The 24923-nt window shown below is 46.2% G+C and overlaps 1 protein-coding gene across 1 annotated transcript in view; it reads left to right on the top strand.

Annotated features, from left to right (window-relative positions):
• LOC127586343 (homeobox protein otx5) overlaps positions 1-24923 on the top strand; it is a 40823-nt gene that overhangs the window by 1919 nt on the left and 13981 nt on the right. The window contains exons 3-4 of the mRNA XM_052044209.1: positions 6841-7028; positions 22085-22236. Coding sequence (XP_051900169.1) covers positions 6932-7028; positions 22085-22236 — 249 coding nt within the window. The 5' untranslated portion in view covers positions 6841-6931. The remainder of the gene's footprint in view (positions 1-6840; positions 7029-22084; positions 22237-24923) is intronic.

Here is a 24923-nt window from a genome sequence, read left to right as displayed (position 1 = left end):
ACAAATCCCACACAATGTCAATATCTTTATTAATGTATAGTTTGGATTATCGAAGGTTTAGAAACTAACAGTTTATCTACAATTAAGTTACGCACATTTGCGCGTAACATAGTGCCATCTTCGTTAACGTGTGTTGCCGCTGTAAACTATTTGTTGAAAAAACAGTGACGGTGATAAACTCTCGTGGTGGAAGTTTATACGGGGGGATTATCAAAGCCAGCGAAATTCCTAACATGGCCTTTTTGAATGCCACCTATATTAGCCAGGACGATCGTTCACCGCTTACCTCTGGGACTCAGACAGTTCGCCGGCGCGGGTAAACAACGGAGAAACGATGGCGCGTGTGAGGCTGCGGCAATGCATTATTTTTCAGTGTTGGGGCAAAGTAAAAGTTCCACCTCACACCCCCTTCTTCCCATTACTAAAAGTTCCCGTCGAACCTTGTCAAAGGGGATAGATATTTTAAACAGAGTTTAAAAAGAAACATTCTGTCCGGTAGAAATAACAATTCGATTTGAAATCAAATGGTTCAAAATAGAGTGCGTTTCTTAAAATCAAAAAGTAACACGAAATTATTCTTATTTCTTGAACTTGTAAGAGAATTGTCCAAATTGGTCTAACGATGGTTGTAAAGTTTTTCGATTTGATTTCGCAGTTAGGGTTCGCAGCACAAACAAGACCTTCAAACTGTGTAGTAAACAAATCAAAAAGAATTACTGGGTACATTTTGTTAAAAGCACATGTCCCCCCATAATTGTTTTAACTGTAGGAATCTTCCCGGATCTGTACCATTCCCCCCGTGAACCACAGCTAACGATATTAACACAAGTATCCTTCAGTTTTGTTTTAAGAAAGTGCCTTGTATTTACTTGTGCGTCGGTTGCAAAGATTTCCCCTCTCCCATTTCCCAGCGCGGTGTTAATGTGGTCTGTGGGGCTTGTTAATGAACGAACAATAGTTGTAATTGAAGAGGAGGTGGTCTCTTTATTTACCCCATAGCCAAGTAAACAGGACAGCCATTAACTCGAATCTCGGCGTTGATAACATCTCTCTCCTAAATGGGCGAATTGAGATTGCCAAATGCTGAATATTGGTCTGATTATTAATTAGCGCGATCTCCTTAATTACCAGCCGCGTTTTCTTTATCTCTGGTGAGACGGCAGGGGTATTGCATTACAGATTATTCCCCAACCTAAAATGTAGGACTGCATTAAAATGAAACTGACGAAATTTTTGCAGTGGCTTCGAATGAATACGCACAGGGAAATTTAATCCATAGATTAAATAGATATGGATATGAATGATATCATTTCCCACTAACAGCAAGTTTTAGCTGAATAAAACCGAATTAGTGGCAATTTTTCCAGAGGGGGAAAAAGTTTAAGTTTAATACACGAAGTTTTTATCAATTGCAATTTTCCTAAAAATAATTTATGAATTACAAATCCTGACATTATCATTAAGGATTTGTTTATTCTATCGGACTCCCAATCTTACCAAATTATTTGACCTGCTGAGTGTTCCCAGCATTTTCTGTTTTTATTTCAGATCACCAGTATCTGGAGTGTTTTAAATTTGTCATTACTTGAGAACTATGTTACTTGAAAGTTTGGAGAAAGTTGAATTGAGTTTGTTTTTAAGGAGTAAAACGGGGGCAAACTTTCGTTCACAGTAAGGTCGATTTGTGATTTGGATTTCTGCGCTAAAGTCAGTTTTGCGTCCATGGAGCGGTACCTCTGGGCAGACAGGAAATTGCAAATCACACAAATCATCGTCTGTCGCTAGTGGACACTTTAATGTGTGTGTAACCGAGTGAGTTTTTTAAAAGTCTAGCACATAGAGCCAATTTCACTTTGTTGATTGTAAGGTGTGTAGTAGGGTAGACACTTGTGCAAATAGACACCCTTTTAAATAGGTGACGCGATTGTTGTGATCTGCGAGGACTGGCCTGGAAAAAATAGATAAGCGAAAGGGTCGGAAACAAATGGGCAGCATCGAGTCAGGGTTCGAACCTCATCCCCGTCCGCACGAAATCACAATTAAAGGTGTTTGTTAAATTAAATTCCTCTTTGTTCTTGGTGAGTAATTGCGGGTCTCGGCGGCAGTGGGGATGTGGGGCGTTCGGGGTTAAATTATCGATGGGTTCCGCTGAGGAGAGGTAGTGAAGAGGAGAGGAGATTCGATGGAGGGGGTCAGGGGTGAAGATGGAGGGAGGGAGGGGGTCCCGCAGCAGAGGACGCTGGGCGAGAGCTCTCCTGATCGACCCTCGCTGTCTCCAATGGTGACGGAAAGCGATTCAAACCTTGCTTCTATGGAAGGGATAAGGGAAATAATTTGACGAACACACGGCGTCTTTGTTATCTTCAGAGAAAGTTGAGGGGTGTTCCAGTAGTGGTTTATAAAGGGTCTTGATAAATTGGCTGCAGGGAGAATGTCTTCATTTATGGGAGAGAGCAGAAACAAGAGACCGGCCACAACAAGAGACAACAAGAAACAAGAGCCACCAACAAATCCAGCAGGGAGTTCGGGAGAAGCTTCCTACCCAGTGGGAATGTGGAGCTCGTTCCCACAGGGAGTTAACCAGGCGAGCACTGCAGAGTCGTAGAGTTATACAGCACGGAACAGGCCCTTCGGCCCTACCCGTCCATGCCAACCAATGTACCTTCCCGAGTTAGTCCAATTTGCTTGCATTTGGAAACTGGGTTTGGAATTGGCTTATTATGATCACATGTACCGAGATACAGTGAGAGCTTTTGTTTGCGTACCATCCAGACAGATCATGTCATATATAAGTACATCCAGGTAGTAAAAAAGAAAACAATTGCAGACTGTAGTGTTACGGTTACAAAGAAAGTGCAGTGCGGGCAGATAACTACCCGACGAGGTAGATTGGCAGACCAAGAGTTCATCATTTAGCGTACGAGAGGTCCGTTCAAGAGTCTAATAACAGCGGGATAGAAGTATTTGGTCCCTCTAAACCTTTCCTTTCCATGTACCTGTCCAAATGTCTTTTAAACATTGCAATTAAGGTGACTGTAGATGCATTAAAAGAGGGTATGGAGGAGGGGTGGAGATGAGGGGCGAGGAACCAAAGGAGGAAGGTCGTGGAGAAAACCCAAGCACAGACCGGTTGGGCCGAACGGTCTATTTTTACAGTGATTTTCAGCTGGTGTGGGGAAGGTACCAGTGGGTCCGTTCGATGCGACCGAACGGCCGCTTCTTGGACTGCGATGACTGTAAGATATTTTTTAATCTTGCGAAAGGTCACGGGCATTCAGATAAGGGTTCTACTGCTTAGGTCAGAGAGAAGGAGAAGCTTCACCCAAAAGGTGGTGGACCTTTGGAGTTCTCCGCCCAGGAGAGCCGCAGGAGCTCAGTCACTGAGCAGCTCGATAGATTCTTGGGTATTACCGGGATGGAAGGAATGGGTAATTTCGGGAGAGTGGCGCTGAACAAAGAGATCCGCCCTGAGCTTGTCGGATGGTAGAGTAGGCTTGAGGGGCCGAACGGTCTTCTCCTGCTTCTAGTTCTTCCGTTCTCCCCGAATTTGCAAATGATAAATTAATTGGTTAGTTGGTTTATTACTGTCATATGTACAGTGAAAAACTTTGTTCTGCATGCCATCCATACAGATCATCTCATCACATCAGTGCATCGAGCAACAATAACAGAATGCAGAATAAAGTGTTACAGTTACAGAGAAAGTGCAGTGCAGGCAGACAATAAGGCGCAAGGCCATAACGAGGTAGATTGTGAGGTCAAGTCCACTTTATCGTACTAGAGAACCATTCGGGATAAAGCTGTCCTTGAGCCTGGCAGTACGTGCTTTCAGGCTTTTGTATCTTCTGCCCAATAGGAGAGGGACAAAGAGAGAATGTCCGGGGGTGGGGGGGGGGGGGGTCTTTGATTATGTTGGTTGCTTTACCGAGGCAGCGAGAAGTGCCTCTTCCTTGGAACGGTGAAGGGAGAGATAGACCTCAGGGAGATATGAACGGGGTGGTGGGATGGAGAGGCGGCAGGTACTGAGAAATGTGACACGTTACAGTTTGGTGGGGAGAACAAGAGGGGATGTAAACTGGACGGTGTCATTCCAAAAGAACAGATAGATCCCGGGTTAGATGTGCCCAGTTTGTTTGAAAGTGATAGAGACTGAGAAAGTGGGTTTAAAAAAAGCAATCGGAATTTCGGGTTTGTGACGATGGCAAGAGGGAGCAAGTGATGCTGACCTTTATATACACCGGAGCAACAGGCAAAGTGCTGGAGAAACTCAGTGGGTCGGGCAGCATCTGTGGAGAGACCCTTCTGAGAAACCCCGCTGAGTTCCTCCAACACTTTGTGTGTGTTGTTCCGGATTTTCAGCATCTGCAGAATCTCTTGTGTCTCCATGGGTCACACGGAGGTCTCCGCCCAATTCTGGGCTCCATACTTTAGGAAAGGTACCAAAGGTTCGGAGACGGTGCGGAAGAGATTTACCAGGGACCAGAGAGAGAGAGAGCAAAAACAAACTGTTGGAGGAGCTCAAAGCGACTGCCCATCCCCTCCACAGATGCTGCTCGACCCACTGAGTGTTCCGGCAGTTTTGTTCTTGCTGGTTCCAGATTCCAGTCTCTGGTGTCTGAGAGGCTTCAGACTCGTGGATAGACGGAGAAGCCGACTCGATGTCCTTGGACAGGGGAGGTTGCGAGGAGGGATTGAGGTACTTAAAATCAAGGAGGGTGTAGACAGTGAAGTCTGAGAGGAAGTTCCCATTGGCGGAGGGGTGGAGAACCACCAAATGGCGAGGGAGCCAGGAGTTTTTATTTTTACGTAACGAGGGGTTCTGGTTCGCTATGCGGAGGCAGATGTAGTTACCGAATCTGGATACGTATCTGGGAGGGAAGGATCCGCAGGGTCTTTGTAGGAGTTCTACCAGCTGGATTGTTCTCGTATGAAACCAGCACGAAATTAGGGCCGAGCGGTCTCTTTCCCTGCAGGGAACTCGCGATACGAAAGCTGGCGTCTCCAGTGATGATTGTCGAGAAGGGGGTGTTGGGCTGCTGGTGGGGGTTGTAGAGGGAAAGCGAGGGAGTTGAAAGCTATCTGGTTTATAAACCAGGGACTGGAGGGTGAGCGTCCTTCGAGGGACTCCATACATAACCATTCTCGCAACCTGCTGTCACACCCGATGAACGAGCCAAATCTTGTTCTCATCGGCAGACGGGACTCGCTCGCCTGCCTTCGGCGCGCTGCACGGTCGGAGATCCCGCACTGAGAGGGAATCAGAATCATTGTCCTTGGGGCAATATTTACCCCCTGAGTCAACATCACTCAACCAGACTACGGCAGCACACAATCTGCTGGAGGAACTCAGCGAGTCGAGCAGCGTCTGCGGGTCCAAACCCAACACGTTGACAATTTCTCCCCCTGCCCCTTCCCCACAGACGCTGCTCGACCCGCTGAGTTCCTTCAGCAGATTGTTTGTTGGGCCAGATTCCAGCGACTGCAGTCTCCTGTGGCTCCACCGACTACTTCGACATTATAACCACAGCAATTCAAACCCTTTCAATTACAAGGTTATTGTTGGGAGCGCGACGGGTGAATGGCCTGTCCCTGCCTCTCTGGATGTTTTTCCTAAATGTGTAGGTGACGTGGAGGTGTGTGAGGATAGTAAGCAGCTAGCAATGAGTCTGGGCTGGGGTTGTGTGATATTTAACGGCGTTTTGAAGTCAAATTTGGCTGCAAATCTCTAAACATTTTGACCAAAAGACAAACTCCTGGAGGAATTTAGCGGCTCGGTCGAGATAGTGTTCCTTCTGCACAGTCTTTCTTCAACTATATGGTATAAATTTTTACATATAATTCAAATTGGTTTATTATTGTCACATGTTCCGAGGTACAGCGAAAAACTTTTGTTTTGCCTGCCATTATAAGATCATTTTATCGCATCAGCGCATCGAGGCAGTACAAGGGAATTTACATTATGTGTTGTCTGTATCTTCCTGCCAATTTTTTCATTGTCCTTGTACCTCACCGTACTTGTGTACATGACAATAAACTCGATTTGACTTGAGATCCTAAATATTTTTACCCTTGAACCCAGAGAGGTCAATTAATGACCCCTCCCCCCCCCCCAATAAAAAAAAGTCGGCGTTAAAGTACACAGTCAACTATTCCGGTAATTATTACAAAGCGAAAGTTGGGAGATGTTTCCAAAATCTGAGAATCACTTCAAACAGGAATATTAAGACACAAAAATTCACCCCACGGTGAGGCGTCTGTGGTGGGAAGTGTGAGCGCGGATGATGGGGTGAAATTTCAATAAAACGGGTGTTGAAAATCGTAAATAAAACCAGAAAATGTTGGAAACGCTCAGCGGGCCAGACAGCGTCCGTAACAAGGTGTTCCCAGCATTTCTGTTTCGGTGCGACCGATGTATCGAGATTTTCCAACCACCTCAATTCTAACCCAGGGCAAGCTTTCTCCTCGCAGTGGGAAATGAACGAATCGGAATTTTAACGGGCTCGGAGACAGTTCGAAATTGAGAAGGGGACGAGGTCTGCCGAGCTCCACATCGCTATTAATCGCTGTGTATTAGTTTGGAGATTTTTACAGCCGGCTTTGGGGCAACAAATTACCGACTCAAATGAGACATTGCAAAGATAAACACATTTTGAGTTTCCTCAGTATATTTATGTGTAACTGTTCTCCAAGTTTCATTTTCAACCGCTCGCATTGTCTTGGAGGTGCGATTCCAACGCGAGGGCATTTGGTGGAAGGAACGGGGCCGCGAGTAGTCGTGCCCTGGTGTCCGAGTGAAATAACATCCTAATCAGTTTCGCCCTCCTGTCTGTCTGCTCGCAGCGATCACCGCACCGGGGTGGGGTAGCATCTCGACTGCCTGGGCCATTCCGGAGAGAGAGGGGAACAGTCTTGATCCGGCTCTCCCTCGAGCATGATGTCCTATATCAAGCAACCTCATTACGCAGTCAATGGGCTGACCCTGACCGGCTCGGGAATGGACCTCTTGCATTCAGCCGTTGGATATCAAAGTAAGTTCTTAATATTTTGTTAAAACTGCTTAATTGAGAATATTTTTTGATATAAAAATACATTTATAAATTTTATTTTATATAAATAATATTTTGTTAATGTATACATTTTTATTTTATAGAAATAATCTTATTTTATATTAATTTTATTATAATTTATTGAATATAAAAGATTATATAAAGTGTAAATAAATTGGAATAAATAAAATAACTTTTTCAGTTTAAAAATTCTAACACAATCTTTAAAAGCAGGGACACCGGCCCTTCGGCCCACGATGACCATACTAACCCAATTTTCTCGCTTCCTTATCAACTACCCCAGTTTCCCCCACTCGCACTAGGGATGGTTCATAGTTAACCTACAGTTTGCAGTCACAGTGCAGTGTCCCCAGGGGAATCCCATGCAGTCACAGGGAGAAGGTGCAAACTCCACGCACAGCACCCGAGGCTGGAATCGAACCCCGTTTCTCTGGAGCTGTGAGGCAGCGGCTCTACCCGCTGTGCCACTCACTGTGGCGTCCCGAGGAGCAGAGTTGAGGTTCCCATGGTACTACCAGCTTGTAATTCAGTGGTTAGTGCCGTCTCCTTTCAAACAGACGATCTTGGGTCCAAGAACCGAACAAGAGACATTAACTCCAGGCTGAATAGTGGGGAGACCTTGTATAGAGGTTTATAAAATCATGAGGGCCATGAACAGGGTCGACCGTTTTTCCCAGGGTAGGGGAGTCTAAAACTAGAGGGCATAGGTTTAAGGTGAGAGGGGAAGGATTTAAAGGGGACCTGAGGGGCAACTTTTCCACACAGAGGGTTGTCCATACATTGAACAGGCTACCAGAGGAGGCGTTAGAGGCGGGTACAATTACAACATTTATAAAAACATTTGTACAGGTACATGGACAGGAAAGGTTCAGAGGCATGTGGGCCAACATAGGCAAATGGGACTAGCTTAGATAGGCATCTTGGTCAGCATGGATGAGTTGGGCCGAAGGGCCTGTTTCCGTGCTGTGTTACTCGAATCTATAAAACTTCCAGTGCAGTACTGAGGGGGTGCAACACTATTGGAGGTGTCATCTTTGAGGTCCTCTCAGCTGAACAACTGATCGTGTTCCACTGGATGGAAGTTGTATAGAGAGAGAGAGAGAATGAATGAGAGGGGGGAGAGAGAGAGAGAGTGGGGGTGTGTAGGAGAGAGTGAATGTGAGAGTGAGTGTGTATGAAAGAGAGAGAGAATAATGTTTCTTATGGCTTGTGTGCCGAGAACCAGGGGTCACAGTCTCAAAATAAGGGGTGGTCCATTCAGAGCTGAGCTGAGAAGGGGCTCAGTGCAGGAGAGTGGAGCTGAGATGAAAGATCAACCTCGATCTTACTCTGATGGACCAGCCACACGGGGCTGAATGAGCCACCTCTGCCGCTCTTTCTCAGCCTCCTTCCTTTTAACTCTCTGTTCTGGCTTCACTCATTAACATTGGTGTTGCCAGGACTGTGGGAACAAGTCGTTAATGGCACAGGGACTGACTCCACCCCAAAGACAGTGCAGTGCAGAGTTAAAAATCCTTTTAACTCGAGATACCCGCACTTGGAGGTCCCTCCTTTCACCAGTGGATCCCCATTAGTTGTTGCTCATGGAGACATCAGGGTGAAAGAACATCTCTGACTGACTGCCCAGTGGCACATCTGGTAGAGCTTCTGCCTCACAGCTCTGGAGACCTGGGTTCAATCCTGAGCACCAGTGTGTGTGGAGTTTGCATGTTCTCCCCGTGACTGTGTGGGTTTCCCCCGGGTGCTCCGGTTTCCTCCCACATCCCAAGGATGTGCAGGTTGTTGGGTTAATTGGCCACTGTAAATTGCCCCCAGTGTGTAGGTGAGGGGTAGAATCTGGGGGCAGGAGTTGATGAGAATGGGGTAAGAATAAAATAGGATGAGTGTAAATGGGTGTTTGATGGCCGGCATTAACTTAATGGGCCGAAGGACCTGTCTCTATAATTTCCCCTAATGCATAGGTATGTTTCAGTGCTGTACAAGCTTCTATTAGTAATGAGAAGGAGCAGGTATTTAAAAGTAAGATTAAAAATGCAAGTGAAATATTTGTTCCGATTGGAGTACAGTAGGATAGAAAGTATACAGTTGTACAAAGTTTGTCTGGACCTCTTCAGAGTAGCTGTGTTCAGCTTTCAGCACCTTCTTCAATGTGCCTTGGAGGGAGTGTGGATTGCACTGGGGATAAAAGGGTTAAACAGAGGACAGGTTGTTTTGAGTGAACTTGTACTCTTGAGTTTAGAAGATTAGGGTGTTGAGTTATTTCTGTTATTAAGATGGTTAAAGGGTGGGGAGTAAGTAGAGAATGTGGTGGCTTAACCTTAATATCGGGGCAATACCTGGGAGTAACTTGTAGACCGAAGGGGGAGTGTAACCCTCTCCTCCAAACAACTGAGACTGGCGTTCACTCAAAAAGGGCTTTAGGGATCTTAGGGCCAAGATCGGGGGATGGAGTTAAGGAACAGAGTAACCACAAAACTAATTGAGTGTTGCAACAGTGGAGTGGCACAGCTGGTGGACCTGCTGGCACATAGCTCCAGTGATCTGGATATCCCGAAGACATACAGTTTTATAGAACAGCACAGCACAGGAACAGGCCCTTCAGCCCACAGAGTCTGTGCTGAACATGATGCCAAATTAAACTAATCCCTTCTGCCTGCAGATGATCCACATCCCTCCATTCCCTGCATGTTCATGAGTCTATCTAAAAGCCTCTTAAATGCCACCATCGTATCTGCCTCCACCACCACCCCGGCAGCTCGTTCCAGACACCCACCACCCTCTGTGTAAAGAAACTTGCCCCGCACATCTCCTTTGGCCACCAGCCTACGTATCCAACACACCTCCGCACTCACCCCCCACCCCTCCCAGACCCATCAGGGATAGGGTCCCCCTCGTCCTCACATTTCATCCCACCAGCCTACGTATCCAACATCTCTTACCTGCATCTACCTATCACCACCCTGTGCCCACCCCACCTCCCCTCTTTTGTCCACCTATCACTGCTCTGCTTTTCCCTCCTCTATATTGGGCTTCCCCTTTTCCTATCTTCAGTCCTGAAGAAGGGTCCTGACCTGAAACGTTGACCGCCTGCTTTTCTCCATGGATGCTGTCTGGCCTGCTGCGTTCGTCCAGCATCATCGTGTTTTACATCTCCTTTCAACCGCCTCCCTCTCACCTTAAAGCTAAGCCGTTTAGTATTTAACATTCCTACCCTGGGAAAAAGATTCTAGCTCTCTACTCTGTAGGTTAATTGGCTGCTGTAAATTGCTCCTAGTGTGTAGGTGAGTGTTCAAATCCGGTTGAGAAGGATGTGGGGAGAATAGTCTACACTGGTCAACATGGACTTGTTGGGCCAAAGGGCCTGTTTCTGCGCTGTATGACTGGAAGAGCCATTTTCTCTTGACAGGGGAAGCAATCTCATGAAGAGCAGTGGCCTACAGCACTAGGGACCAAGGGCTGGGAAGTACTTTTGTTTTGGTCAGTTTGCATTTGATGGGTTGAATGGCCTCCATCTGTTAGTTTGGGTCTGTCCAATCTGGAGCATAAACCCCCCTCTTGTGGTAAAAGAGTGCAACTGCAGCCACAGCCTCCTCACAGAAAAACGAGGAGCAAATGTGAGATGATCAGAGCACTAAGAGAATCGTTTCCGTATCAGTGTGGAGCAAGCCTTGATTCAACCATCACAGCTTAACCCTCTGGTTATAAACTCATAGAAAGGTACAGCATGGAAACAGGCCATTCAGCCCAACTTGTTAACACTGACCAATGGACACGATTATTCCATCTCCCAGCAGCTGGTCCATAGCCTTCTGTGCCTAAGCGATGCTAGAAACTTCTTAAATGCTGTCAGTAACCCAGCTTCAACTATTCAGTGCATTCCAGGTACTCACCACTCTCTGGGTGAAGAATACCCCCCTCACATCCCCTCTAAATCTCTTTCCCCTATGTCCTCTAGTTTTATCTACCTCTGATATAGGAAGAGGTTTCCTGCACTGTATACCATCATAACTTTACATACCTCAGTTATGTCCCCTCTTGACCTCCTCCGCTCCAGGGAGAACAGACCCAGTCTCTCAAATATCTCCTCATAAAAGCTCCATCCCAGGCACCGTCCTGGAGAATCTCCTCTGCACCCTGTCCAATGCTATCATATCCTTCCTACAGTGCGGTGATAACAACTGCACACAACACTCCAGCTGAGGTCTAACCAAGATGGAACATAGCCTCCCTACTTCTGTATTCAATGCTCTGAGTAATGAAGGCCAGTATCCTGTACACCTTCCTAACCACATTATCTACCAGTGTTGCCACATTCAAGGATCTGTGGACTTGTACTCAAAGGTCCCTCTGTTCCTCAATACTCCCTCCCATTCATGGTGGATGTCCTAGCCTTGTTAGCACTCCCAAAATGCATCACCTCACATTTGTCTGGATTAAGCTTCATCTGCCATTTCTCAGAGCATTTCACCAACACATCAATACCTCTCTGCAGCGTAAGACTACCTTCTACACTACCAACGTCCATGCCAATTCTCATACTTACTAACTTACGAACTTACTAACATCCACATCCAAGTCATTCACTTTTATTGTGAACAGCAAGTGCCCCAGCACTGACCCTTGTGGACACCACTCGTCACAGGCATCCAGTTGCAAAAACAACCCTCTACCATCACAGAGGGTTGTTTTTGCAATGTCTCCTATTGCCAAGCCAATTTTGGATCCAGTTTGCCAACTTGCCCTGAATCCCATGGGCCCTAACCCTTTGAACCAATCTCCCATGTGGGACCATGTCAAAGGCCTTACTAAAAGTCCATGTAACTCACACCTACTGCCTTCCCTTGTCGTTACACTTTGCTGCTACTTCAAAGAATTCAATAAAATTTGTCAGACAGGATCTGCCCTTGACAAAGCCAGGTGGGCTGTCTCTGATTAGTCCTTGCCTTTCCGAGTGATCATTAGTCCTCTCCCTCAGAATTGTTTCCAGTGTCTTCCCTACCACTGATGTTAGACTCACAGGTCTATAGTTACTAGGCTTTTCCCTGCTGCCTTTCTTGAAAAAGGGGACCACGTTTTCTGTCCCAGTCATCTGGTACCTCATGCATCCAGGACAGATTTAAAATATCTCAGCCAGAGCCCCAGCGATCTCTTCCCTTCCCTCCCATAGCAGCCTGGGACAAATTTCACCTGATCCTGGGGACATCCACCTTTAAGCCATCATTTATGGTGACCTGGACTTGACTTTCACTTTCCCCTTCACTGTATTCTCCAACTACAATGCCCGTTTCCTTTATAGATACCAATAAAACGTATTAATTTAGGACCTCACCTATACCTTCTGGCTCCATGCACAGATTGTCCATGTTGTCCCAAATGGGCCCTACCTTCTCCCTGGTTATTCTTTTGCCTTTAATATACTTATAGAACACCTTCAGATTTACCTTAATCCCATCTGCCAGTGATTTCTCGTGACCTCTCTTGTGACCTCTATTTGGCTTCCTTTTTAGGTGCTTCCATAACATTTTATTCTCTTTGACAGGCCTCCCCCGTCATTAGTTCCCTACGCCTGTCATTTGCTTCCTTTTCTCTCTTTATCAAACCTCAACCTCCCTCGACATCCTAGGTTCCCTGCATTCGTTACCCCGGCTCCTCCCCTTACAGGAACTCTGAGCTTTTAATGCGAAGGCAATCCCAGTTAATATTTGGGAAATTGAAATTCCCCCGTACAATAACTATTTTTATTGCATCTCTCTGACGTCTGCCCACGTGTCTGTTCCTCTATCTTCTGTTGACTGTTAGGAGGTCTGTAATAAGCCCCCAGCAAAGTGACAATACCCTTTTTGTTTCTAATCACTACACATGGCCTCATTTGAGGAGCCTTCGAGGATATCCTCCCTCAATACTGCATTCCTTGACCAACATTGCAATACTCCCCCCCCCCCCCCCCCCAGTTACTCCCTCCACTGTCTCACCTGAAAATTCTATACCCAGGGATATTGAGTTGCCAGTCCTACAACCATGTCTCATTGGTGGCAATAATATTGTAGACCCCTGTGTTAATTAAAGCTTTGAGTTCATCTGCTTTACTAGTTTTGCTCCTTGCCTTAAAATAGATGCAATTTATTTTGAAGTCCTTTGAAGTTCACTTACCCACTTGTTCTGCCTACTGGGCTTACTATTTCTCCTCAAGGTGATTGTACCGCTCCATCTGAAAAGGTACCCTGAACCCCCTTCCCCTGCCAACTCAAGTTTAAAGCTTCCCCAACAGAGCTAACAAACCTCCCAGCAAGGATGTTGGTCCTACTCTGGTTAAATTGGTGAATTGGTTTATTATTGTCACATGTACCGAGGTACAGTGAAAAACTTGTCTTGCATACCATTCGTACAGATCAATTCATCACACAGTACATTGAGGTAGTACAAGGGAAAACAATAACAGAATGCAGAATAAAGTGTTACAGTTACAGAGGAAATGCAGTGCAGGCAGACAATAAGGTGCAAGGCCACAACAAGGTAGATTGTGAGGTCAAGAGTCCACCATATCGTACTAGGGGACCGTTCAATAGTCTTATAACAGAGGGATAGAAGCTGTCCTTGAGCCTAGTGGTACGTGCTTTCGTGCTTTTGTATCTTCTGCCCGATGAGATAGGGAGAAGAGAGAATACCAGGGTGGGTGGGGTCTTTGATTACGTTGGCTGCTTTACCGAGGCCGTGGAGGGGAGGCTGGTTTCCGTGATGTGCTATGCAGTTTCTTGTGGTCACGGGCAGAGCAGTTGCCGTACCAAGCCGTGATGTATCTGGATAGGATGCTTTCTGTGGTGCATTGATAAAAATTGGTGAGGGTCAAAGGGGACATGCCAAATTTCTTTAGCCTCCTGAGGAATTAGAGGCACAGGTGAGTTTTCTTGGCTGTGGCATCTGCGTGGTGCAACCGTCCCATTTGTATAGGTCCCATTTTCCCCAGAAATGGTCCCAAGGATCCAGGAACATAAAGCCCGTCCCCCTGCACCATCCCTTCTGCTTCACAATATCTGACCTATCCTTCTGGTTGCCCAGGAAGAAACGTGAAGGCTTTGGAGAGGGTGCAGAAGAGGTTCACCAGGATACTGCCTGGATTAGAGGGCACGTGCTCTGAGGAGAGGTTGGACAAACTTGACTTGTTTTCTCTGGCGTGGCGGAGGCTGAGGGGAGACCTGATAGAAGTTTATAAAACTATGAGAGGCATAAATAGGGTAGATCACTGGCATCTTTTTCCCAGAGTCAAAATTTCTAATACCAGAGGGCGTGCATTTAAGGTGAGAGGGGGTAAGTTCAAAGGAGATGTGCGGGGCAAGTATTTTTACAGAGAGAGTGGTGGGTGCCTGGAATGCGCTGCCAGGGGTGGTGGTGGAGGCAGATACAATCGGTGTTTAAGAAGCTCTTAGATAAGCACATGGATGTGCGGAGAATGGCACAATATGGACCATGTGAAGGCAGAAGGGATTGGTTTAATTTGGTGTCATTAGTTTAATTAGTTTGGCATGACATTGTGGGCCTGTTCCTGTGCTGTATTGTTCTATGTACTATTCCTGCTCCCATTGCAATACTGACAGAGTGCTGCACCGTCAGAGGTTAAACCAAGATTCACCCTCTCGTTTTTTGAGCTGTGTTGCCTGATTCTAAATGCAACCCCAAATATTGAGCTCCAACCAACCAGAGAGCTCAGCAAGCTTTTAAATAAAAGTGCCCAAGGCTGTGAAGGTCCCAGAGAGGGTGTGGGAAAGATTTACCGGAATGTTTCCAGGGATGAGGAACTCTTACACTGGAGATGCCTGAGCTATTGTTCTTGGAAGCAGGGAAGGTTGAGAGGAGAACTGATGGAGGTGGACAAGACCACAACTTTTTTAGTTGGAGGGAAGTTACTAGCAGGTGGTTCAAGGACCAGTAGGAACAGATTTAACATTCCAAGCCAAAGGTAAAACGAGATCAGTCATGATCTTATTGAATGGTAAGGCAGGCTTGAGGGTCCTGGTGGCTTACTCCTGCTCCTTTTTTCATGTGTTCTTTGAGAGAAACTGTTTGACATTTCAGCTTGAGACCCTTCATCTGGAAGACCCATCCAGATGAAGGGTCTTGACCCCGAAAGGTCCCCTGTCCATTTCCCTCCACAGATGCTGCCTGACCCGCTGAGTTCCTCAAGTTTGCTCCAGATTCCTGAATCTGCAGTCTCTTGGTCTCCATTATATTTTTTTTACCTAAAATAGTTAGCATTTGGATGTCTCTGCCTTGGGGTTGGTCAAAACAGAATCAATCAGGGCTTTGGACAGGTACTTAGGAGAGAACAATTTGGAGGGCTGTGGGAAAAGAGTGGGAAGTGGGACTGATTAGGAGCTGGTCAAGTAGCCTCCTTCTGTGCTGTGACAATGAACATGGGGTTTCTTAGAACTTGGTTAGATAACTACCTTGAGCCAATGGCTTCAGAGTCTGGGATCAAACGGTCCACCTGGTTCAGGTGGATCCTCTCCTATTTCGATATGTTCCAAAACTTAATCTGGGTGTGTGTAGGGTGGACAGAAACAGAACACACCCAGTGTTACTTTACACAGTGTCCCTCAACAGGGACTTCCCACTACACTGATATTCCTCAACAATAGCCAAATCTGATTAACACATCAAGACATGAAGGAATTTCAATTAAGAAGTAGAAAGTGGGGAACGGGGAGAATTTCAAGCCTTGGGTGCGGATTAGAATAAAAGAATTCATTGGATGCAAGTAGGTTACTGGTCCCAGTCTGAAGAGGCCATTATACAGTGCAGGAAATAAAGGATTTACAGAGATCGTTTTGCACTGTCTATAGTTATTGTAAAAAAAAAGACTGGTCTTTCTACAGTCCCTTCATGACAACAGCAACTTCTAAAGTCAATGATTCTTCTGACGTGAAGTCACCAACTCAATGTGGGAAGTGCAGCAGTCAATTGCTTGCACAGCAAGATCCCAGGTGCCAAAGTGGCCAGATCATCCGATTGGATGATGTTGGTAGGGGGATAGAAATTGGTCCTGGGACACACCAGACAAGACTCTCCTCCTCTTCTTGGTTTAGCATATACAGGCTGGGATCTTTTACGTTCAACTCCAAGGCAGATGGGACACTGGTTTAATGTCCCATCTGAGACAGCATATCCTTTGGTGCCACATGGAAGGGTAAACTTAGCTATAAGAGTGCAGAGGAGATTTATGAGGATGCTGCTGGGACTGGAGGGACTGAGTTATGGAGAGAGGTTGAGCAGGTTGGGACTTTATTCAGTGGAGTGTAGGAGAATGAGGAGTGATCTTATAGAGCTGTATAAAATCATGAGGGGCATAGAGTGAGTGCACAGTCTTTTCCCCCCAGGTTTGGGGAATCAAGAACCAGAGGACATAGGTTTAGTGTGAGGTTTAATAGAAACTTGAGGGGCAACTTTTTCACCCAGAAGTTGGTCAGTATATGGAACGAGCTGCCAGAAGAAGTGGTTGGGGCAGGTACATTAACAACATTTAAAAGACGTTTGGACGGGTACATGGATAGGAAAGGTTTAGAGGGATATGGGCCAAATGTGGAGAAATGGGACTGGCTTAGATGGAAACCTTGGTCAGCATGGACCAGTTGGGCCGAAGGGCCTGTTTCCGTGCTGTGTGACTCTATGAAAAGGGTGTCCCATTTTCGTTAGCCTCAGAGGGGAGGGTGTTCCCAGTGAATCTACACTTTCATGTTTCCAGCAAGCTGATAGAAAGTTTAAAATTTTGCATTCTACAGAGATGGGTAAAATGATCACCCAGCTACTGACGGTCCTGTTATTCTTACTTCATTCTAACTGAACCACATGGGCCAACACAGGGTGCTTTGGTAGCATAGCGGTTAAGTGATTGGCTTAGTATGTAGAGGCTGGGCTGATTGATCTGAGAGCATGAGTTCAAATCCCACTGGAACAATTAGGAGTAATTAAATATATAATAGAAAAAAGTGGTTGTTATGAAACTGCCAGAGTGTGATTAAAGCTTCACTTGGTTCCTGTATGCCCTTTAGGGATCAACTGTCGTTACCTTTCATGTTTTGTCTCCTCAAGTTCATTGATCCTGTGGCCCCAGCAAGCTATCTGTTCAGCCAACAATGGCTGAGTTGATGCAACTGCACCCAGTGAATAAATCCAAGCAGGGTTTGTGGAAAGTGGAACTGAGTTATTGGGGTGGTTCAAAGTGTCTGATCTGTGAGGTGGACTGCTTCTGGTGCTGGGACTGACAGCTTGCGCTGGTTCTGAATGTTTCTGTTTAGGAACAGTTGAGAAACATTTAAACTTGTAAAAAAGAGAATCCATAAATTCATTTAAAAACAGATTTAACTTGGTGTAATTTAATTAAAAATATTAATTAAGATAACATGAAGAAGTGCATTTAAGATGAGAGGGGGTAGGTTCAAACAGACATGAGGGGTACGTTTTTTACTGAGAGAGTGGTGGGTGCCTGGAATGCGTTGCCTGATAGGGTGCTGGAGGCAAACTCAGTGGGGGCTTTCAGGAAGGGCTTGGATGGGCACATGAATGAGAGGATATGGACATTCTGTAGGCAGGAGGGAATAGTTACAGTATGTTGGCACAACATTGTGGGCCGAAGGGCCTGTTCTGTGCTGTACTGTTCTATGTTCTATAAGTAAGCCATTTATCTTTTAATTATGGTCTGTAACTGTTCAAATAAATAGGCAGTGTTAGAAGAGCTTGAGTGTGATACTGTTGAAACCACAGGTATATGCAGCCAAATGTAGACACGAGACCGCAGACGCTGGAATCTGGAGCAACAAGCAATCTGCTGGAGGAACTCGGCAGGTTGAGCAGTGTCTGTGGGGAGAAAAGAATTGTCAGTTTTCCAAAATATCGACAATTCCTTTCCCTCCACAGATGCTGCTCGACCCGCTGAGTTCCTCCAGCAGATTATTTGTTGTAGCCAAATGTTCATTAGGGGCTCCCTGATATTAAAGGTGGAACCTTGTTCTGAGCCAGGATGCAGGTTCTGTGCTTCAGCGCTACAGTTACCCACCCAGGTGCAGAACCCAAGGTGTGAGACAAGTGTACAGCAGCTGGCCACAGCTTTCTCCTGAACCACTGTCTAACTGTCAGGACAACCTGACCCAACGTTTCAACTCAATGGTTTCTCATCAGAACAGGCAGACAGATTGCAGTGAAGGATGTGAGGTGGTTCAGAGTAAGTGGAGGTATCACCAGCATATACTTCCCCCACAATCGATGACTGGAAATGGCCAAGCTTGGGATCTGGAACTGCTGAATTCAATGTTAAACTTTAAAAAATCACCAAGTTCTTAATAGATGGGCAAAATCACAGCTGCTGGAGACAAGAGCAGCTCTAGACAAAAGAAATTCCTATCCTAAGAGTGTAACATTTTTAAATAGAGGGAATTAGGATCCGGTGTCCAAAAGGATTAGAAAAATCATTTCCCGCATGAGTTCTTTTTATTTCAAATGGACTGATCAGCAGAGCCTGCAAAAATAAATGGCTCTTTTCCTAAGGGCAAGCACTCTGACCTCAAATTAAATGAAAATGAACCCTGCAGATGTTGAAAATCTGAAACAAAAACAGAAAATGCTGGAAACACTCAGCAGGTCAGGAAGCGTCTTGTCTCTCTGTCTCTCTGTCTCTGTCTCTCTGTCTCTGTCTCTCTGTCTCTGTCTCTCTGTCTCTCTCTGAAAGTCTCTCTCTGTCTCTCTCTGTCTCTCTCTGAAAGTCTCTCTCTGTCTCTTTCTCTCTCCCTCCCTCTTTCTCTCTCTCCCTCCCTCCCTCTGTGTTGCTCTCTGCGAGTCTCTCTCTCTTTCTCTCTGCGAGTCTCTCTCTCTTTCTCTCTGCCTCTCTCTCTTTCTCTCTGCCTCTCTCTCTTTCTCTCTGCCTCTCTCTCTTTCTCTCTGCCTCTCTCTCTCTCTCTCTCGTCTCTGCCTCTCTCCCCCCTCTCTCGCTCTCTCTCTCGTCTCTGCCTCTCTCCCCCCCCCCCTCTCTCGCTCTCGTCTCTGCCTCTCTCCCCCCCCTCTCCACAGATGCTGCCTGTCCTGCTGGTTCAAGCATTTTTATTCCAACCTCAAATTAATCCTTCAGTTTCACACACATTTGTTTAAATCTCTGTCGTTTGTCTAATTTCTCCCAACACTTCTGTTTAAAATACTTAAGACTGTCACTGTATTTAAAGTCAAACTGTTCCCATATTTACAACAAAGAAGTGGTTGCTAGTCCACTATCATACAGGTTCACACTTGTTCAACTTCACATTCCTTTTCAAGCACACTCAGGTGTAAAACTTTTACACACACACACACATCTCTCTCACCCACGCAGATACACACCATCACTCCTACACCTCCCTCGCACACTTGTACACTGCACAGTTTGCACACCTGCCTATTTAATCTCCTTTACACTTGGCACTCACAGTAACATTCACCTCCGCTGAACGTAACCCAGCAAAGTGCTTCCAACTTTATTCAAAAACAACATTCTTTTCAACTAAGCTTTTAATTGCTCAATGTCAACTTCAGAACAAAAAAGGAAAGCAATAATTCATCACCTATCATTTATTCTAATTGTAGATTAAACAACCTTGATCCACCTCATTTAAAGGGACTGCTAATGTATATTTTCCTGAATACCTACATCTTTTAGTAAAACTTAGCAATTCTGTAATGGTTTTCACCTGATACCACAGAGCACTCTTTTACAGCCAATTAAGTTTTTTTTTTCAAGTCTAGTCACCATTATAATGGAGGAAACACGGCAGGCAATTGGTGCACAGCAAGATCCCACAAACAACCTCATGGAGTCCAGATAATCTGTTTTAAGTTAAGGAGATAGCACAAGCAAGTACCTCTCTCATGCATGGAGAACCTATATTAGTGGAGGTACAAAATATTTAGCCAGACCAGATTTTAAAAAATACTGTGGTTACGAGAGCAGGTCAGAGGCAGTGTATCCTGTGGTGAGTCATTTCCTGACACCCCATGATCATTGTCAAGGTACAAGTCCAGGAGTGTGATGGAATACCCTACACTTGCTCTGAAAATGTTAGACTCAACAGCCTAAACATTCAGTCCCTCCACCACTGGCACACAGTGGCTGCAGTGTGCACCTACTACAAAATCACTGCGGTTGTCCTGGCTCCTCTCTCACCTGCCACCCCCCGCCCTCCCCCCACCACCAAGAAAAACAAGTGCAAGGAAACTCCACCGCCCACAGGTTCCCCTCCATGTCCCACACCATCCTGACGGAAAAGTATCGCTGCATCGTCACTGGGTCTAAGTCCTGGAACCCCCTCCCTGAGGGAGCACCTTTGCCCCATGTACTGTAGCGGTTCACCCCCACCTCCCCAAGGTCAATTAGGGATGGGCAATAAATGCTGGCCTTCCAAGGGATCCTCACATGGGTTCCAGGGAGCTGAAGGCATGGCTGGCAATGGATGATTAAACCTGGGGATGAATTGGAGGAGGACGGAGCATTGTAGGCTTGGAGTGAGTGAGAGGGATGAGCGCATTTGATAAGATGGATAGGAATTTTAAAATGGGTGTCTCGCTTCACTAAGAGTCAGCTCTGGTCACCAATTGGGGAGGGGGGTGTGTGGTGATGGGTGAGTGAGTCTGATTAGGACACAGGCATCAGAGTTTGGGTGGCAAGTTTAAGAAGGACCTTGGATATTAAGGGAGTCAAGGGATACGTGAGGTTAGTGCTTGATCTTGCAATCTACTTTGCCATGGCCCTTGCACTCTATATTGTCTACCTGCACTGCACTTTCTCTGATTCAGAATCAGGTTTATTGTATGTCATGAAATTTGTTGTTTTGCGGCGGCAGTACAGTGCAAGACATAAAAATTACTATAAGTTACAAAAATAAATAAATAGTGCAAAAGAGGAATAACGGGGTAGTGTTCATGGGTTCCTGGGCCGTTCAGAAATCTGATGGCAGAGGGGAAGAAGCTGTTCCTGAATCATTGAGTGTTGGTCTTCAGGCTCCTGTACCTCCTCCCTGATGGTAGTAACGAGAAGAGGGCATGTCCCGGGCGGTGAGGGTCCTTAGTGATGGATGCTGCCTTCTTGAGGCACCGCTTCTTGAACCTGTCATCGATGGTGGGGAGGGTTGTGCCCGTGATGGAGCTGGCTGAGTCTACAACCCTCTGCAGCCTCTTGCGATCCGGCACATTGGAGCCTCCATACCAGGCAATGATGCAACCAGTCAGAATGCTCTCCACCGTAAATCTATAGAAATTTGCAAGAGTATTTGGTGACATACCGGATCTCCTCAAACTCCTAATGCAGTAGAGCTGCTGGCATGCCTTCTTTGTGATTGCGTCAATGTGTTGGGCCCAGGATAGATCCTCTGAGATGTTGACACCCAGGAACTTGAAGCTGCTCACCCTTTCCACCGCTGACGCCTCAATGAGGACTGGTGTGTGTTCTCCCGACTTCCCCTTCCTGAAGTCCACAGTTCCTTGGTCTTGCTGACGTTGAGTGCGAGGTTGTTGTTGTGACACCACTCAACCAGCCGATCTATCTCACTCCTGTACGCCTCCACGTCGCCATCTCAGATTCTGCCAACAACAGTGGTGTCATCAGCAAATTTATAGATGGAGTTTGAGCTGTGCCTTGCCACACAGTCATGAGTGTAGAGAGACTAGAGCAGAGGGTTAAGCACGCAGCCTTGAGGTGCGCTCTGTAGCTGCTACACTATATTCTGCATTCTGTTTTCTTTTCACTACCTCGATGTGGTTATGCGTGGCACAATCTGCCTGGATGGCACGCTTTCTCGGTACATGTGACAATAGTAAACCAATAAAACAGGGCTGGGGTAAAAAGCAGCTGAACGGTGGAGCAGACAGAAGGGACTGAATGGTTCTGCTCTCAATTACTATTTTCATAAAGAAATATCAGGAAGCTCTTGTGGAAAGGTCAGATGCAATCAAAATCGGAATCGATGGATATTTTATGAATGTAATTGGGTGCCTGATTTTTGTCTCAGCCACTCCACGGAAACAGCGCCGAGAGAGAACCACCTTCACCCGCGCCCAGCTGGACATCCTGGAATCTCTCTTCGCCAAGACTCGCTACCCTGACATCTTCATGCGGGAAGAGGTAGCGCTGAAGATCAACCTACCGGAGTCCAGAGTTCAGGTAAGAAACAGCTTCAACACACACTTCAGAGCAGGGGCTGCACACCTTGTAAATGGCAGTGCAGGGTTTAAAGTGCCAGAGCAGTGACTTAGAGGCCTAGACTTGGAGACATCACCAACACTGGTGGTGTAGTGGACAGTGAAGATGTATATCTAAGATTACGACAGGATCTCAGTGGACTGGGGAAATGTGCCAAAAAATGGCAGGTGGAATTTAACTGGGACAAGTACAAAGTGTTGCATGTTGCTAGGTTAAACAGAGCAGGACTTACACTGTAAGGCCCTGGAGAGTGTTATAGAACAGAGATACCCTGGGACACAGGTACATAGTTTCAAGAAAGTGGTGATATAGGTAGACAGGGTGGTGAAGAAGGCATTTAGCACGCTTGCCTTCATTAGTCAGGGCAATGAGTGCAGGAGTTGGGATGTCACATTGCAACTGTACAAGTCATTGGTGAGACCACACTTTGAGTATTGTGCACAGTTCTGGTTGCCCAGTTATAAGAAGAATATCATTAAGCTGGAGAGGGCATAGAAAAGATTCACGAGGATGTCACCAAGACTGGAGGGTTTGAGTTATAAGGAGAGGCTGGATAGGCTGGGACTTTTTTCCTTGAGGTTTATAAAATCATGAGGGGCACAGATAAGGTGGAGCATCACATTCTTTTTCCCAGGGTAGGGAAGTCTAAAACTAGAGGGCATAGCCTTAAGGTGAGAGGGGCACGATTTAAAAGGGACCCGAGGGTGGTGGGTATATGGAATGAGCTGCCAGAGGAAGCTGCAGAAGCAGTTACAATTACAACGTTTAAAAGAAATTTAGACAGGTACATGGACAGGAAAGCTTTAGAGAGTTACAGGCCAAATGCAGGAAAATGGGACTAGTTCAGATAGACATCCTGGTCAGCATGGACAAGTTGGGCCAAAGGGCCTGTTTCCATAAGTCTATGACCCTATGACTCCCACCAATGACAGCTGTGTAATTTATATTCTGTTAATAACTTCCAAAAATAAAAGCTATCAGTAATGATGAAGTTACAGGATCATTGTGAAAACACTGCTGGCTCTCTGTCCTAGAAGGAAGGCTGTTGTCCTTACCTAGTCTGGGCTACAGGTGACTGCAGACCCACCAAACCTGACACCTAACTGCTGCAGCAAGTCACTTAGTTATATCTATGCTGTGTTAAACAAAAGGACCGATGCCTGCCGTCAACATCTTTAAGGCAATTAGGGACAGGCAATAAATGTTGGTCTTGCTGGTCATCCTGGAAAGTGAATAAAAAGATAGAATTCCTGAAGCTTGGAGTATCCTGGAAGGTTAATTCCCCAGGCTGCTGTTGTCACCAAGAGCCCCTGTGGAAATGATATGTTTGTTTTACATTCTGCATGTTTGAAAGGTGAGGTGTGAGGTGAGCTATTGAACTGGGTGAGGTGGCTAGAAGAGGAGCTATGTGATAGAAGCTCCAGGAATAGGCTCAGCCAATGTTGGCAATTTTGGTGCAGAGTCATGGGATATACATCACAGCAAAAGGCCATACAGCTCTATCTGTAAAATATAGGAGCAGAATTAGGCCATTCAGCCCATTGGGTCTACTCCGCCATTCAATCATGGCTGATTATTTTTCCAACCCCATTCTCCTGCCTTCTTCCTGTAACCCTTAACCCCCTTACCAATCCAGAACCTATCAATCTCTACCTGACTTGGCCTCCACAGATTCCACAGATTCACCGCCCTGAAGAAATTCCTCCTCATCTCATTTCTAAAGGGACTGAGGCTGTGCACTCGGATCCCAGACTTTCCTGCCGATGGAAACATCCTCTCCGCATCCACTCTATCCAGGCCTTTCATTTATCTGGTAGATTTTGATGAGATCCCCCCCCCCCCCCCCCCATCCTCCTGAACTCCAACGAGTACAGGCCCAGAGACATCAAACTCTCCTCATACGTTAACCCTTTCTTTCCTGGGATCATTCTTTTGAACCTCCTCTGGATCCTCTCAAAGACCAACACATCTTTCCTTAGATACGGGGCCCAAAATTGCTCACAACACTCCAAATGTGTCCATTCTAGCTTTTATTGCTTCACTTATTCTTCCTCCTACCTTTCCCCGTTTAAATATGTCATTGTGACCCTACACTCCCTCCTTCCCCTATGTTTGTCCAGCCTCCCCTAAAATGCATCCATTCTACTTGCCTCGACCACTGCGTGTGACTGTGAGGTCCACGTTCCCACCACTCTTTAGAAAAGACGTTTCTCCTGAATTCCTTTGCATTTCTGAGTATCTTATAATGAACAGCCTCCGGTTGTGTTCTTCCCGTTAAACTACCAACCACACGTCTTTGGGATGTGGGAGGAAACTGGAGCACCTGGGGGAAACCCACGCCGTCAGAGGGAGAACGTGCAAGCTCCACACAGACGGTGCCGGAGGTCAGGATTGACCCCAGGTCTCTGGTACTGTGAGGAAGCCGCTCTATTAGCTGTGGCACTGCGCCGTCCTAATTTGGTGGCCCCTCAACTGTCTTTTACTAGGAATTCCTCTGAAAGAGGAATGAAACCCGGTCTGTTCACCTTTTCTAGATGTGTCCACCCTCATCTTCCTTGTAAGTCTTTTCCACACACTGTCCATTGACCAGAAGTCTTCACCGTACTTTCAGTTTCCTCTGTCCATGGTTTGATAGTTCAGCGTAACAT

Source organism: Pristis pectinata, chromosome 35, assembly GCF_009764475.1.
Source record: "Pristis pectinata isolate sPriPec2 chromosome 35, sPriPec2.1.pri, whole genome shotgun sequence".
Lineage (NCBI taxonomy): Eukaryota > Metazoa > Chordata > Chondrichthyes > Rhinopristiformes > Pristidae > Pristis > Pristis pectinata.
Note: the sequence above shows the minus strand (reverse complement) of the source record. Positions and strands in the feature narration are given on the sequence as shown.